This window comes from Agelaius phoeniceus, chromosome 6 (assembly GCF_051311805.1).
Source record: "Agelaius phoeniceus isolate bAgePho1 chromosome 6, bAgePho1.hap1, whole genome shotgun sequence".
Lineage (NCBI taxonomy): Eukaryota > Metazoa > Chordata > Aves > Passeriformes > Icteridae > Agelaius > Agelaius phoeniceus.
Window position 1 is genome coordinate 38,409,823 of NC_135270.1, and position 17,324 is coordinate 38,427,146.

General features: G+C 37.0%; 1 protein-coding gene across 5 annotated transcripts in view; it reads left to right on the top strand.

Moving 5' to 3' along the window:
* Positions 1-17,324, top strand: part of NPAS3 (neuronal PAS domain protein 3) — a 595,107-nt gene that overhangs the window by 553,370 nt on the left and 24,413 nt on the right. For all 5 annotated transcript variants that reach the window (XM_077180438.1, XM_077180439.1, XM_054635311.2 and 2 more), the window contains 2 exons: positions 10,735-10,928; positions 15,579-15,685. In XM_077180438.1, the coding sequence (XP_077036553.1) occupies positions 10,735-10,928; positions 15,579-15,685 (301 nt within the window). The remainder of the gene's footprint in view (positions 1-10,734; positions 10,929-15,578; positions 15,686-17,324) is intronic.

A 17,324-nucleotide genomic window follows, 5' to 3' on the forward strand; every position in this document is an offset into this window, starting at 1 on the left:
ACACAGCAAGTGAGTACAAAATCTTGTGAATAGCCCCTGGTAACTAAGAGCAAAGAAACCTTGCTCATTATCTCTCCTCCCTCCTGAATAAACATTTCAGCCATCATAAATGAGTGTGACATGAAGGGCAAGTGAGTGGCTCTCATTCCAGATGAGAAACACTTGAAGCTGAGGAACCTGTAGGTTGTTGTAAAGGTGCAGATCCTGTGACCACTGGATGATGGGGCAGGCATACCATTTATTTCTCTATGACCTAAGATTGATACTCTTAAATGAGAGATTCCCAGCCTTGCAGAGAGAAGTCCTAGGTGTTCAAGCTGACTTTTGGTTGGGACTGCAGTGTGTGAAAGACAGAGCTGTCCTATTTTTTTTGGTTATTTTATTGAATTACATAGAAAAACTTAGCCAATTATAAGTAAAGGTTCAGTGTGGATTGACAGATGGCATACAACACCCCTACTGTATTTCATTTATAAATATGATTGATGTAGAGGTAATTTCTTGGTAACCTGTTTTTCCAAAAAAAAGTGTTCTGAGTAGTGGGTTAGTAAAAGAAAATTAATCTCTGCATGTTAAACTTGCCAACTTTTGAATTAATTGCATGAGAATGACAATCAATTAATAAATGTTAAGCAAACAACAGAAAATCAGTGAATTAAAAATTACTAAATTGATTCCAATGCAGATAAAGCAAGAGTCTGCCATAATTCTTTGGTGTAGATTCAAGAACACGAACCTTGTCTCATCAGTTCTTCCTCCCCATTTATCCATGTTTTGCATTTAAAACAATAGTGGTTTATTATGATTTTTACAAATAAATTGCTATCTATAATCTAGCTTGCTGCATTAAGTGGATTATAGAAACAAATCATAGATAGTGGTCCATTTGTAGCTGTCAAGGAGAAGGTCAGAGCTTTGCAAAGACCATCCATCTCCAAATGGATAAAGGTTTTTTTTTCAAAGAGAAATCTAATCCCTTGTATGGATGGACTTGGTCTACTAATGACAGTGCATGTGGCTGCTCCTCTGGAAGGGCTGTCATGGTGTGCCCCAGCCTTCTCCTACGGTCTCTGTAAAGCCATTTTTGGGCTTGGGGTTTGCAGTTTCAATGCTACTTTCTTTATCAGAACCATGTGAAGTGTATATAAAACTGTTCAAATTAACACTGAGAACAATTAGAGAACTACTGACATTAGATCTTGGCAGACATACCAGAAGAATTTTTCCTCTCCTCTTATGATCATTCATTTTCATCATCTGGATGTGGAAGCATTATTATTTACCTGCAGAATCTTTTCTGAAATTTGCAGTCGTAATTTTTATAAAATCAGCTGATATTCCTTACTGTCTATTTTCCCCTTTATGCTGAAAATTTTACATTTAGATTCATATAAGTGTCATTGATGTGAGGAAAGTGAAAGCATATTAATAAAGTATGGAAATTAATTTTTTTTTTTTGCCTACTCCACTCTTGCTTTTGTCACAGTTGTGGTATTCTGTGGGAGCATACACCAGACACCATCAGCATAAGCAGAGGAACCTTAGCATTAAAGACATTCAAATAATAGTCCTCATCCTTTTCCATTGTGTGTCCCTGCTTTACTGTGTGCAAAACTCACCCATATATTTCTACCCATTTAGCCACAAAAGTAGGAAGAGTAAATGTAATTTTTTTTATTAACTTCAGAATGAGCTCTGGGGCTGCCACCACAGGTGGAGAGCTTGAGCAGAACATAAACATTCCTGTCTTAATCAAGGGTGACTTGGGGAATCCATTTCTGTCTTTACAGACAACAGCATTTTCTATATCTTTTTCTCTGTGTGTGGGAAAATACATTAATATCAGATATTTTGTTTTATCTAGTCCTTTCTCACTTATCAAGTCCTTGCAGAGAATCACCTAAGGTAATTGTTGGGCTGCTAAGAACTACATCAAACAAAACAGTAGGAAAAAAAACCCTAAAAGAATCTCTTTATTTCTCCCTGCAAAGAAAGAAATAAAGAAACTACATTTGAAGTATACTTAATTTCAGCTGTCTTTAGTGTAACAAGATTTGGTTGCCCTAACATACAGAGCTGAAACTAACTTTTTTAAGCAACATTTTCACCCTTTCTGTTTCAGAAGGATGCAGCCATTTTCGCCCATCTCCCAATACTCTGATAAATTGCATTGGAACCAATGCAACAAAAGTCCTTTTTTAGGTTTAAATTTCACTGCTGGCAAAAGCAACAGAATTCTGGAGTAGTGAATTTCAAGAGAGTTTGCTCATGGGCAGGGACAACTATTCCTTTACTGGAACCCTGCACACTTCAATAGCTAAATACTTTAAACTTTTTTTAAACAGTATTAAGGAAAAAATATCCTCAAGGCATTATTTTTAAAGGGAACTTCAAACATTCCATGAAGAAAAAAAAATGCAACATATTTGAACACCAAGGGATTTGAAGTGGCAAATCTGTTGAAGTGAACTGATCTTTTGAGTTTCAGGGTTAAATAAGTATTGACCACAAATTAGGGATGCAGACTACTGAAAATTCTGAGACATTTCAGATTCCTAGCTTGACCAGCAGTAGCCAGATTCTATAAGAAATCCTATATAAATAATTATGTTAGCTTGGTTTTAAATTAAGTATGTTTCATTTTTTCCTCTGAGTTCAACAAAATCCATTATAACATTTACAAGAAGTGCAAGAAAATCCCAGGTTCTTAATCTTTTTTACTACACACACTTAATTTTGCAGTAACTCAATATTAAAAATTTTAGAGTTTATATTTTAAAGCAGCTGTGAAGCAAACAGATATGCAAGGGTAAATCTGCTCATCTTGAATCCTTCTGCAAATGGTCTGCTCTGGAGGTCATATCAAAGAGATTCTTTTTCCAGCTTAAACCTGTCTTTTCTAAATAGATCTCAACCTGATCTCATTTAATGCATTGATGTCTGGTTTCTAAGTCATTATATTTGCTGTATTACATATCAAAAGGACTCTTGAGAAATTCCCCCGAATTGATAATTCTAATTTCTTATGTATAGCTACTCTATATTCACTCTGAGGACAGCTGTATTGTATGCTAAACCACGAATTGTAAAAATTGATCTCTTTGTGTGTAGGTTTGTATTAAATTGAGATACTCTATTTTTTTCCTGTTTGTTGCCACACATGGGTTCCTGGTGTCAGTTTGTATTTGGCTGTGTGAGCATATTAAAGTTTTGCTAGTGCTTATGATGTTCTTGCCAAGAGCGCTCTTGCAGCAATCTGCACTAGAACAGTCTTTGTGCCAATTACTTCAAAAAGTATTCAGTTATAAACCCAATTTTTATGGCTACTTTTTCAGGTTGCTGTGTGTTGATTTCATTTAGTTTCTTTTTTTTTCCATTTTTTTAATGTTGATCTTCAAATGCTTTTAAGTTTTGCATTATGAAAAGACAATACAGTGTTGATAGAGTTTTTAATAAGATATCTATTAAAGGTTCAAAGGTACTAAAATTAAACCTAATAATTTAAATTAATAATACTGCATATATTTAAAGGATGCTGTTTAAAAGTGGAAAATTTGGAGTTCTTATTGCAGGGGCATAATATGAAAATAGAAAACTTTGCAGTGACATAAAGCAAAATAACTGAAAAATGATAATGTGCTGAACTGAAAAAATATAATTATTAACTCAACACAATATTTCTTGAGTCTATATTATAAAGCTGATTTCAGGAGTGTCAGCTCTACAACATCTTTTGTTTAGGGAAAAGCAGCTTGCTAATCCATTGTAACTAATTAAAAATCACAACGCAGGAAAGGATGTCCTATCATTAACGTATTTTACAATACAAAGGTGCTTTTGAAAGGACAGACTTGATTGTGCAACTTCTACTACTGCAATGTACACCAGTGCAAGACTGGACCTCAGAATTCTGACATGAGAGCCATCATGGCAATACAGACAGATATGTGCCCATATACAGCCCAGAACACTCTACTGTATGCTGAAGAGTAACTGCTTATCTAATATCCCAAATAAAATAATATATAAATTTAAAAAATGTACATGTGTCATATAGCAGAATGAAAAACCATAAATGTAGGATCTAATAATGTTAATCTAAAGGATCCATAAGTACTTGAGGAACCTCTGATCATTTCCCAGTCTGTTAAGATTTGATAACTCTTGAAAAGCATTTGTGCACTCTTTAAAATGCTTTTGTTTTGTTCTTTGAATGACAGCTTTAGGAGTTGTTTATCACGCAACAGTCTTCCATTATTCTCACAAAGCATTCTTAAGATAGCCTTAACCTAACCAGTGTAATCTGGGCAATCTCATGTTCTTGTTTTACCTTCACTCTTTTTTGGAGAGTTAGAAAGCTGTCCCCATTACCTTCTCTTTAGTTCATTATCCAGACAGAGGTAAGTGGGAGATAAACCTTCCACATCCTGATGTTGAGAAACAAGCAGTTTGTTGCATGTGTGCTCAAAACAGCAACTTCAGCACAGAAGAGATCTGTTCTCTGTAGTGTACTTGAATGAAAGTGACTGTGGCTATTGTGCTTGCTGCCGATCTCAAGATTCCCCATATGCAATCAAAAATATTCTACTCAGGTCATTTTAGGGATTGAGAAAGTGCTTTGAACTGAGCCTACCACACTGGGTTGTTTCTCACATGATGCTTGTCTTTAAGCACCAATAAGTTTGAGGTCTCATAAGGATACCTTTTTTTATACCCTTAGGATTAGCCTGAATTCTGCCTGTGACTATTTTAAGCAGTAGAATAGCTTTTGAATCTTATTATTTGAGAGAGTGATAACAGAGGAAATATGGGAAAAGCCTAAAGTGTCTCCAAAAACTAGTATTGACTTTTTAGCAATAAAATACGTCCTGAGACCAAATATGCTGTTTAAATGTAAATACCATTTCCATCTTCAGACTGTCTTCTGCAGGTGTATTTGAAGGGATTTAAAATGTACTTGTAGATGGGAAAGAGGCTATTGACCTTGAAACTATGTATGTGTTAGGAATAATGTTCCCCCTCCTTGAAATCCAACTCGTATTCTTTGAATGGGTGCTCAAGACCACAGCTCTGAACAGTGGCATTCATTGCCTAACTCAATCAAGACTGACTGCAAAGCTGTTTCTCAGGAGTCATAGACTATATTGCCTTGTCTTATTTTCATCCACCATGGTTCTGAATGTAACAGTGACAGCTGCACTAAGTATTACTTTTCTTTGTTCTGGTGCAGCCTTGATATAATAGGACAAGGTTGGTGTGTAGACACAATGCTCTTTATTAAATGGACTACTGTAGTTGAAAAAAGACCCCAGAAATATAGGGTTTTCAGCATCAAGCATTTTTTCAAGGCTAAAACTGAAGTAACAAATTTTTGAATCAAGTAAGTGTTGAGAACAATTACTGTAAGTAGACAGGTTATTTGGTTATGTTGTCCAAGAGAAAAGATAGATGATGCTTATGAGGTTGGAGATGACTGATGTTAACAAGGGAAAATGATAACATGGTTATTTCATAGATTAAAAGAGATAGCAAATCTAGCATCGATTCAACAGGAACATACATCTACAAACTTTACACAATGGATGAAACCCCTCATGTACAGTGCACATGGCAAGCCCAAGGTGTCCTCTGTGTGTTAAGCTAAGTATGCACAATAGAGACTTGATTGGCCTTTGTACAGCAAGTTGGATGCATTTGGGACACCTCAGACTTGCTGCACATGTGGGATGATCCAACATATTACAGTTGTAGTGGCTTATTCCTTTTCAACACCAAAATGTCATGCTCCATGGGATCTCCTATTAGTAATACTGTAGTGGTTGTAGAAATGCAGTAAGTCTGAGAAGGGGATAATGAAGTATTACAGGACCTGCAGACACAAAGCCTTACTGGACCTCTCATTTCCCAGCTACTGCTGAGTGATAAGTATAAGCCAATGATGTCTTCTCCCAAAGCTTTCATGAAGGCTGGGAGAGCAGGCTTTGAACTCAGTGAGGATGGGGCTGAGGAACCACAGAAACAATTTCTGACCATGAGAAAACATAAGTAAGTAGAAATGTTGTAGTGATTACAGTGTGACATGGGCAGGAAGAAAGAGAAGTGTGGTAAATAAAGAAACCTATACTGGAGTTCAGGTTGATAGAAATGGTTTTTATCTCAGAAAAGGAGAAACTTTCAGATGTCATTGTATAAACTCCCAATGCGACACTGGGCTCTGTTTTCCTCATAGTCCAGAGGAAATTCTGCTTCCAAATACTCACTCTTACTTTAGAAATCACCTGAAACCATGCAGGAAATCATTACCTTGCAGAGTGTAAAAACATTTGTCTCACTGGTGTCACAGACAGGTTTTGAGATGCATGGATGTGTGTCAGTGAGATCAGTGAGTGAAGGAGCACACAACTCTTTGAAGGAAAAATGAGAGACTATGGGTATAGTTTGTAAGATATTTCTTTGGCCAGTTTCATCAGTTTAAATTGGTTGTGTTTTAAAGATTTAGGTGTTGATTTTGGAAGTATAAACTAACATATTTGAGAGACCAAAACAAATATATATAATGCTTCAGAAACAGTTGTTTCTGTAAAAGGGAATAAATGTGTGTGTGAATTGTTTATAAAATAGCTAAATACCTAGGTGCACACACTAAATACATTTGGATGTTTTCATATGTTATTGTTTTCCAAAAAAATTATTCTACACAATAATTTTAAGACTTCAAATATAATGTCTCATTAAATGAGCTGGAGGGACAGCTTCTGCCAGTGCTGTGGTTTCACACACACAATAAATTGGCATAATCAATTTTACAGAGAACAAAAGAAGTAGTTTAGAAATTTGTTTCAAATTTAAATTCTGAAGCACACAGAGATATTAGAAAGGTGAAATTCACAGATTTTTCATGCTTGCAGGTTTTTATAGCCTCTGGTAATGCATGTCCTTACTCTGACATCACATGTATGTGAAAAAATGGATCTAATATTTAAAGATATCTTTTGACAAAGGAAGTATTTCCATCTTCAGAGGTGAGATTTAGCTTTAAAGGATGATGAGCAGGTTCCAGATGTGTTTTTCAATTGCTGGGCTTTACTTTCCCTAAGTATTGACAGAGGGAAGGTTTTATCAAGGTCTTTGTGATGTGCTTGTTTATAATGAGTAGACATTAGTAGAGCACATCTAAGAGGATATCACTAACAGATGACTAAAGAGAGCATATGGCAGGGAAAAGAAATATATATTTGTCCAACCAGTGTGGCTTGTTAACACTCCCACACTCATAAACTTGTGTGTTTACATGTACTTACAATATTTTGCAAATCCGTTTTCTAATCAGCTAAAAATAAAAGTCAAATACTTTTTTCCCAATATTAGTGTGTTAGGCAAAGTTGATTTAGGTTTTTTGCTTTAAACAAAGCAATTAAGCAGTTCAGAATATTTTTACAGTATTTGTTTTGCTTCAGCATTACGTCTTTACAGTATATGTGTTATTTTCATTTCTCAGTGTTAAAAGTTTTGGTTTTGCAAAATGCTTTTTCTTCACCTCCCTATCCTAGGTTCCACTACAAGCAATAATATAGATCAGAATAAGCAAAATTCTGGTCTTGATCAGGTCACATGGCTTCTTTCAACCATTAGACTTCCCTGAGCTTCTGTAGTATGAATCATAAAAATCATAGTTACACCTACTAATAAACAGTTTGTAAGCAAAGAAATTTCTGGACAGTTAACCCAGTCCAGCTCCCAGCAACATAAAAAAGGAGTCTTGTTATTAATTTAATTTAGAAGGTGGATGAAGAATTTATGGGGAAATCCGTACAGCTCTTGACATGCAAAGTTTCTGATGATCCTGTGATCAGGAGTATAGTATTCACCCACCTTTTTGAAATAGACAGAACACAGTATCACTGTCTTCTCTTGCTGTGACATCTAAATGTGCCTGTCTATTCATATGGCATTAGTAGAAACAAGATAGAGTTTAAAGATTGATTAGGACTAACTTTTCAGAAGGAAGCATTTATAAAGGTAACCGCACAGAAGAGCTGTGTTTACTTTTTATTTTCAGTAAATTCCTAGCTAATTCTTACTATATATTTACATCTGGAGCCAAGTGTTGTCCTTCATAAAACAGTTTATTGTTGCAATTTAGCTTCATTAAAGTCATAATACTGCTTTAGGGTATGATAGACTAGTGCTGTGGGATTGAATTATAAAGAGATTAATTTTAGCTACAGGAGATAATTGACCCTATAATTCCTATCACCCCTAATCCCAGTTCAAATGAACCAGTGTTAAAAGTGGCAATACTCACAATATAGACAAGGTCATGACAGTTAGAATTGTTTTTTACTACCAATTAGATTTTCCCACTTGGTGCATTTGACTGATGTTGTCATAGAAAGGGATTTCAGGCATGGAAATACAGATCCTTTAGAGGCACACAGGCACTGGAACTGATGGGTAGTTTGCTGTACCTTTCTCAGTGTATAGAATCAGAATGAAATTGAGCACTGACCCCTAAAATTTTATTTCATATGGGAATTTTGAACATGTTTTGATCCATGGTGGAATTAGGAACATGCTAAATAATTTGAATCTGGAAGCAAAGTCTCTTGAAATTCAAGGATGTTAATATATGGTGGTCCTAGCAGGTTTGGAACTGTCTCTTGGGCAATACTACATCTGAAGTGTATTTCAGATGAAGTATCGGAAAAAAAGTGAGGTACTGCCTGAATAGACAGTTGTTCAAAAACAAATCATTTTGATATTTAGCTGCAAATGACATGAAGGTTTAGAAAAATACAAAGAAGATTTACATATATGATATAGCTTAAAAATTCCCTGAAGTGTTCATGCCAACTTCAAACATATTAGCATAAGGACTTCTACGAAAAAAACAACAGAAAAATGATATTTTTGCATAGCACGTTCAGGATAAGATAAATTTTCACATTTTTACCAGTTATCCATCAGCATTTTTCCAAGCATTTACAGATTTGAGTTTTGCAGTAAGCTGAAACTGCATGATAAAGAGACAGATAATGATAAAAAGGAGATGTATATGCAAGCCTAGCTCAAAGGAGCAAAATATAGTAATACTGCCCCTCCTGTGAAGTTAATCCTATTTCTTTTAGCTATTTCTTCATTAGTTAATGAGGTTTTAAGAAAAAGAAATAATTAAAGTGGGTTTGAAATGCTGTTTTTGCATCTTTGCCTTTAGGAACTTATTCAAATATTCATAGAATAGTTTGCCCTTGAAAGGTGCATTAAGTGTGAGTTTAGGCAATAGTTACTTTAAACATGGGTGGTCAGAAAACTGTAACTGAAATGGCCATACACAGCAGCTAATCACTTTCCTCATTCAGATTCACCACACTGGCTAGGCTCAAAATGTGAAATAGTGGTGAGAGGAGATGTTTCAATGATTAGGTCAAAAAAAAAGAAACAAATTTCAAGTCTTACATCACAGATTTACTAGCATTAATTGGATTTTAATTTGGATGCACTTTGTGATTTGCAATCTTAAAAATGACAAATTTTCTTCTCTCTCACTTTCTATTATCAATCTCAGATCAGAAGTAAAGGGCTTGTCTTCTATCTTTGTGAGATGAGTATCAGTACAATTATTACCACATTTTTGTCACCTCCTCCTGTGACCCAGGAATCAACCAACTTCTCTGTTGACCTCTGGGTAGGGAGTCTGGGATGACAGAGAAAAGGGCCCTCATCTCCTGGAAGTGTTCTCTTATGTTGATGATATACTACATTCTGCGGAAGAAAATCTGTGGCAGCCAGCAACTGCCAATTCCTCTGCATCTCTTATCCATGAGTACAGGAACTGTGGTTTGCATTTTCATTTCAATATTCTGTATTTATATTCTTTTACTGGATAAAACAACTCCTTTATTTATACACAGAACTCCTGAAGGAGTGAAACTGGAAGTGGTAAATAATTCTTTTCCCAGAGATTCAGTTTTCTATTTCAGGCAGCGCTCTTAGAAGGGGGATGCAGTTCTTCTGGATGCTATTGGATCTGAGCATCTTCTGGTACTATCTTGTGCATATGGAAGAAAAGCACCACCCCCAGAGCTCTCCATGCATGCCTAGTGCACTAGACAAAGGCATTACATGTCTACCAGCTCTTTAAATGTTTTACTGTGGATGCAGAAAGACCATCCTGCACCTGAGCTCACAGATCACCTGTAGGCAGTTGCTTCTCAATTTGCCTACCACAAAGAAGAAATTCAAGGCAATGAACAGTGTTTCCATGGTGTAGGTGACTATCAACTCAATGAAATCCATTATGTTCCAAAACTGCTGGTCTTTCTTGTGTCATATTCAATTTCCAAATATATAAAATGGTTACTTTATTAATTTCCAGCTTCATTATTTCAGTTTTATCTGACTCTCTTTTTTGTTGAATTTCTACTTCATTGTTGTCTTCTTTCTTTGTGTAAAAAACACCACAGCAAAAATCAACACCACAGGTTGTTGGGTTGTTAGCTTTTTATTTGATGAATGTGAAGCATTTTTCTGTTATGTTCCTTTTGCCATGAGGACATATAGGGCATGTTGACAGCCAATATTAATAAGCTTAACAATGATACTGGCACTTACTTGGTACAATTTTAGGCAGTGTTAAGTGATCTGAAGGGAACAGTAAAACTATCCTTTAAAAGAAACTGATGTCACAGCTGCACTCAGAATTCACTGGTATTTTTTATTGGTTTTGTTTTCCAGGTGATTCATATAACAGGCCGGTTACGTCTGAGAGTGTCGCTGTCACACGGACGGACAGTGCCCAGCCAAATCATGGGACTTGTTGTTGTCGCTCATGCTTTGCCACCTCCTACAATTAATGAAGTCAGGATTGACTGCCACATGTTTGTCACTCGTGTGAATATGGACCTCAATATCATTTACTGTGAAAATAGGTATGGCCTTTAGATCCTTTACTTCTTTGTTCCATGGGCTTGGCAAGAAGTTTTGAAATTTTTGACTTTTGCAATGTCATCCTAGTGTTGTAGGAGAACACTGAATTCACTCTCATCCTTGCTACCTTCATTTTCATTACATTCTTAGAAGATAAAGGTAAATTTAAAACTGCAATTTGCAGGATGTCTTCTGGAATAAGGGAAGATACACCAGGAAATATTCCTCTAAGCTTTCTCTGCTTTTTACAATCTTTCACCGTCCCTCTCAAGGCAAGATTTGGGACTAGACAGACGTTGGTCTGACCTGTATGCCTGTCCTTATGCTCCTCCATCCTCCCCTCCACAAGTTTTTTGGTCTGAAGTTTTAAAGTTTTCCATTTTTGAACTAATTTGCAGATTACAGCTATCATGTTCGGTGTTTAACAGAACAGAAGCACAGATGGCCTAGATAGTAGGCTAGAGAGGTGGGATCTGTTGCAGTTAGAGGTGGGAAAACTGTAGAATAAAATTGGTTAAGGGCATACTGGGAAAGACAGCAGTGAAATGGGAACAGGTGATGAAGAGTTGGTTGGGGGAGGCTGTGTTCTGTGTGATAGTGATGAGTGATCTGGGAAGGTGAAAGAGAGGACTTAAATTCAGCTCCTGCTCCCTGGGGGCTGGGTGCCCGTGGCGCTGGGGGCCCTGCATGGCAGCCTGTGAGGGCAAGACATGGCAGCCAGGGCCCATCCCACCACCCCAGAGGGGAGCTGGGGGCACAGGGGCAGCTCCAGCCCCTGGCATTGGGCATCTCCTGAGGACAGGCAGTGGAATGGGCTGGGTCGGGTCAGGAGGGCCGATGGCCAGACAGGGCTGTGGGGAGCTGGGCACTGACAGGGGCTGCCATGGCGGCCTGGGCCCTGGCTGGGGTGGGGGAAGAGCTGGAAAGCAGAGGGGCTGATCAAAACCATTAGGGCCTCAGAGTCCTGATTTTGAAAAATCAAAATATAATCCAGGGAATAGGTATTCAGAGTGAAAATATCTGAGAAGTAAATTACACATAGTAAGTTTGGGTCCATTGATGGAAGGTATGGGGAAAAGGTTGGAAAGGAAGAAGGAAGGTAATGCAGCCAAAATAAATTTTGTGAAGGGGACATCATCAAAAAGTGGAAGAAACAAGGTGGCTACTGCAAGCTTTTCCAGCATCAATGGCTGGAAGCTGTCTGATATGAACAATCATAATTGCACAATTATAGTGGAATACCTGTGATCAGGATAGCACGTCAATATAAACTTTTATTAAAAAGGATAAACTCAACTGTTTTGTTGAATCAGGATCTTAACTTAAAATAATCTTGGGTTTCAATTATGAGGTTGTCTTTGCTGCCACATTGCTGCACTGCTGGAATACTTTTAAAAATATTACTTGACTATTAGAGAGAACACTTCATCTGCACTTCTAGAGCATTGTCTAAAAGTGAATATATTATTCTCATTTTTAAGCTTGGAAAAACTGCTTCATGGAAAGTGGTTTGCACAAAGTCACAGAAAAAGTGGACAATGGCATTAAAGCTTGGGCTTTTTGCCTGAGACTCTAGCTATGCCTGTGACTATCCAGATGCTGGCAAAAGAGCTTTGGGGGTTAGGAATAGGATCTAGAGCAAAACTTTTCCCTAAGTCTTTGATTTCACTGTGACCTAGGTAGTAATGGAAAGCTGCTACCACTGCAGAGTTTTTCAAAGGCCTCTGTGAAGTGAGTTCTATCCAGTTCCTAACGAACAAATTCCCTTTTAACAAAATCACCTGCACTTACTGCTGCCTTTATTGGCAACCTCCATAAAAAAAGCCAGGAATCAAATAGATGTGAAAAATGAACTGTTCCATCAGGTCAAGAATGAAATGAACTTTTAGGCCAAATTAGGATGATTTATGCTTTCTCTGCTGTGAGTTTGGCATTTTTATGAGCCCTAAATTGTATATGTGGGGTTTTTTTAATTAAACATTTTTCTCAAACCATCCCTTTATATTCATGTAGCAATAAAACTTCCAAATGCCTGAGAAAGACATCACTGAAAACTGTAAAATTCATCAGGTGAGGTGCAATGATTGGTAATCACATGGGAAGGGCTGATAAGACATGGTAAACTGTGGGAAGACAGCAAGAAAGTCTTGAGTTTCTTAATGTTTTTTCAATTTTTTAGCTGAAGGCAACATTATAAAGCAACTTTTCCTTGTTTGTTATGGATTTTATCTCATGGTAATGCAGAATGCATATAGTGGTACTTGAATGTATGCTACAATAATTCCACTTTAAGCCCATGTGTCATTGTTAAAAATCTGTTTAAAATATTTTATAAAGGTAGTTTCAAATAGTAGAAATACTTCTGCCAGTGCTGGGAGGTGAATGTGGTCTCACTGAGGCAGCAGGATTTCCACTCATCTAAAATGAAATAAGACTGACAGGACTTAGATTTCACAGCAGCTACAGTGCAGAATATGACTCTAAAAACTGGACGAATGGAAAAAAAAAAAAAATCCCACCAGAAGATGGGAAGAAATTAACAGAACAACTGATTGAAGCTGTCAGATTAATTATCTGGGTGTTTGCCAAGGCTGTTCTCTGAGTCAGGGATGTTGGGATCTCTCTTCTGGGATTATAGAAAAGGAGATAAGTATCCCACCCTGAATATATGAGCTTGACTCCTGGCACTTGCGGGCAGCTACGAAATTCTTTGCGGTGCCACAGTAAAGCAAGCACAACATTGATGAAAACAGAGAAAAATGGATCCATGCTGGGCAAGCTGTAAGCACTATTTATGGAGCAATGGGGAGTTACTGGCAGCTGCAGGGAGTGTGGAGCAGAAGCCATGCCACTTAACTGAAATGAATGCTCACAGTGGACCATTGGATCAGCAGGGGTGAGATCAATAGTACTCCTACTTTTCCAAGTGGTTGCCTGCTTGAAACAGCAGTGAGCAGGAATGACATTACTCAAGTCTTTGGGTGCATCTTGTTACTTTCCTCAGAATGAAGAGATCTCCTTCATAATCCTGGACTCAGTGCACAAACTAGCCAGACATTAGCTTCCCTCTGAGGCAAGATCTGTTAGCTAGTATACTGGCTATTCCTAAAAATTCCTATTTTTATTTGAGAATGTGAAAAACGGACATAAAATTTTGTTGCCTAAAACATGGTATGTTAATCTGTGTCTATTTTGCAAATGTAGGATTTGTGTCGTCTAAGATTCACCATCTAAGATAATCTGGGATTTCTTTATTAGTTAGTGGACTGAGAAAAGCACCTGCAGAAGAAAAATCATCTCAGATGGTGATAAATAGCTAAAAGCAAAATGAGAGACTGATGCTACGAGTGCATGATCAGTCTGTGTGTTTTCAGCTGTTAAGAATTGAAAACCATTTGGAAAGAGACAATAGCCAGTTTAATGTGGACTGTGATACCACATCTGCTAATATGTGCCCAAAAAGAAATGAGCACATGGCAGAGGTTTGGCTTGTTGGCCATGACAGTGGTTGTCAGTAGATCCTTCAGATGTGCAGAAGCAGTCTTGTGTAGCAAGCCTCAAGCCTGTGCACAATTTCAGCAAATTCAGCAAAACACTGTGCCATATACCTACCTTTAAATTTCAGTCATGCTAACAGTCCTGTAAGTCAGTGGAGCCATTGATTTGCTCAAACACAAGCCTATGCATATGTTTTACAGGACCACAGGATAGTGGCCTGCCTAGAGATTGCCCCTTTCTACTAGGCTGGCAGGGTGGGATTTCCTCTACCTGATTTTATCATAGAATGTACCATAATCATTGCAGATTATTTCAAACCCTAAAAAAAGTATCCTATGTCTAGAAAACAGACATAGTTTCAAACTCTTGCTTGAGTGGGGCATTTTCCAATTTTCTTTTAAATGTCTGTACTGTGTTTAAGGAGGTTGACCCCTTGACTCTCCACAATGTGAGTTTACACACACACACAGACACGAGTGCACAGACACACACACAGACACACACACACAAAGGTCTGCAGAATAGATTTTAAAGTTTCTGTGTGCAATAAACAACAAAGTCCCAGTTGAAAGGACCCAGAGTGAAAGCTGAGCTCCCAAATGAATTAGACTAAAAAAGATAACACCCTGAGGCATCTGTGTGTCTCAGCATTTAAATTATATCCCTTGAAATATGAGTTTGGACTTGGTGCCAAGAAATGGTTGAAGAGCTTTTTCATGAATATACCCAATAGAAGACCAATCTGTTGAAATGAAATGTGTCTCTAATCATTTGGTATAAACATAACATGTTTCTACTTTATTATGTAACCTTGAATCATCTTAGTCTTTTAATGAGGATTTTGGATTGTCACTAATGCTTTACAATTTCATGGAATTGTATTGTTCTGGTGTTCTGGTCTACATGGAGAATATGCACTAGAATTTAATTTTCCACTTAGTTAAATAGATAAAATAATTTCTAGGTTTCTTTTAAAAGATTTTTTTTCTTTTTTTTTTTCCTCTAAGGCCTTGTCTCATTTGTACAGATATTCCATTTAAATGATATAATGCTGAAAAAACTTTTTTAGCAGATTTAACTTTCTGAGTCATTTGATAATTCTTTTGTTCTTTTCTTTCTTGAATTATAGGCTTTATGTTCTCTTTCCTTTTTAGGATTAGTGATTACATGGATCTGACCCCTGTAGATATTGTAGGAAAGAGATGTTACCACTTCATTCATGCTGAAGATGTGGAAGGCATTAGACATAGTCACTTAGACTGTAAGTACTTCCATTTTTGTCAAATTATCTGGTACAACAGCTGATTGCTCCTAAACTATTATTTATGTTCCACACCTGGGATCTTCATCTTACACCTGCTCTTTTTTTTGTCAGAGGTTTTCATAGAGGATGGTTTAACTGTAATTCTTTGTGTGATTTGTTTTCAAATCTTTTTATAGACATATAAGACCATTTAAATATGTGGAAATAAAGCATTATATTTGTATTACTTGAATTTCCAGCAGCTGTTAATTTACATGTGCTATGCATTATTTTAATCCTTAAAGAGGCATTGCTTACATGAGAAACTCCCTCCCTGGCACAGAATAGAAACTCCTCCTCTTTGAGGATTTTGGGTTTTTCTGAGTCATAACACTGAGGACAAAAAACTGCAGCATAATTGGGATTTCACCAGGTTTTTTAACACAGAACTGAGCTACAGCCCTACTAATGCTTTAACCACCCCATGTGTTAATATCTAAGTGGCCCCATCCTTACAGCATCTAAGTCCCTGTTGTATGCACACTGGTAGTAGCTGATTAGGATAAGGATAACAGAAGTGCAAAAATGTTGCAAGAGACAAACCTTACCAGAGAACATGTGCAGTGTCTGTGTATGGGGGAAGGGAGATTCAGCATGATTCCTTGTAATTAAACTCTTTGTATTCCTCTTACTAAAAGCCATAGGGCCTAATTCTTTTCTTGTTGAGATCTGTTGACTTCAGTGATGGGGCTCCTGATTTACCCTTGTGCGAAAAAAGACTTATGCCCATAATCTCTAATTTATCTGTGCCTGCAGTGAAGCCAGATAATTCTTTGGAAGTTTCAGTGACTGACTGCATTTATGATTGACTTTGGTGATTTTCTTAATCCACAAGATGATCTGCAAACTGCTTCTTAAATTCAGAGTCACAGATTTGAATAACTCTGCTCCCCCTGCATCATGTCCTACTAACATTTCCTAATAAAAGGGCAGCAGCCCAAATACAGCCACATTAAATTAGATTTTACAAAACCATATGACTACACTAAAAGGCAGAATAATTTTTCCATCCCAAATTACCTTGCATGATGTGCAAGGGAAGATAGGAGGATAACTCTGACCAGAAAGGAGGAGAATAGGGACAGCTTCTATAACAACATATGGCAGCCAAGAGCAGTATTAGGCTGTGTAAAGATTTCAGAAGTTTCTAGAATGTAAAATGTGTTTGGCATAAAATCAAGTTAGATATATTTCTGCAGAAAAAAATAAAATCAGCTATCTAAAGAAATAAACACAATAATTTTATGTCATTTAAATTTTAAGCATTTAATATCCAGGAGAATATGTCAGTTGCTGAGAACTGAAGGAACAAATTCAGAAACTCAAATTCTTGGTGCTCTTGAAACTGGAAATCAAAAATGGCAAGTTGCACTTTCACTGCACTCTCTGACCAAGGAAATAAAAGATATTTATGACTCAGATTTACCATACCATCTGGCATAGATGAACATTCCATTTGAAAAAGACCTTAATCTTCTGAATGACCACTTCTCTCTCAAATAGGATCTGTTTTATGAATGTTTCAGAAAAATTCAAGAACTATGCAGGGAGTATGAGTGTAGTATGGTCCAGTATATAAGCACTGGACTAGGACTCA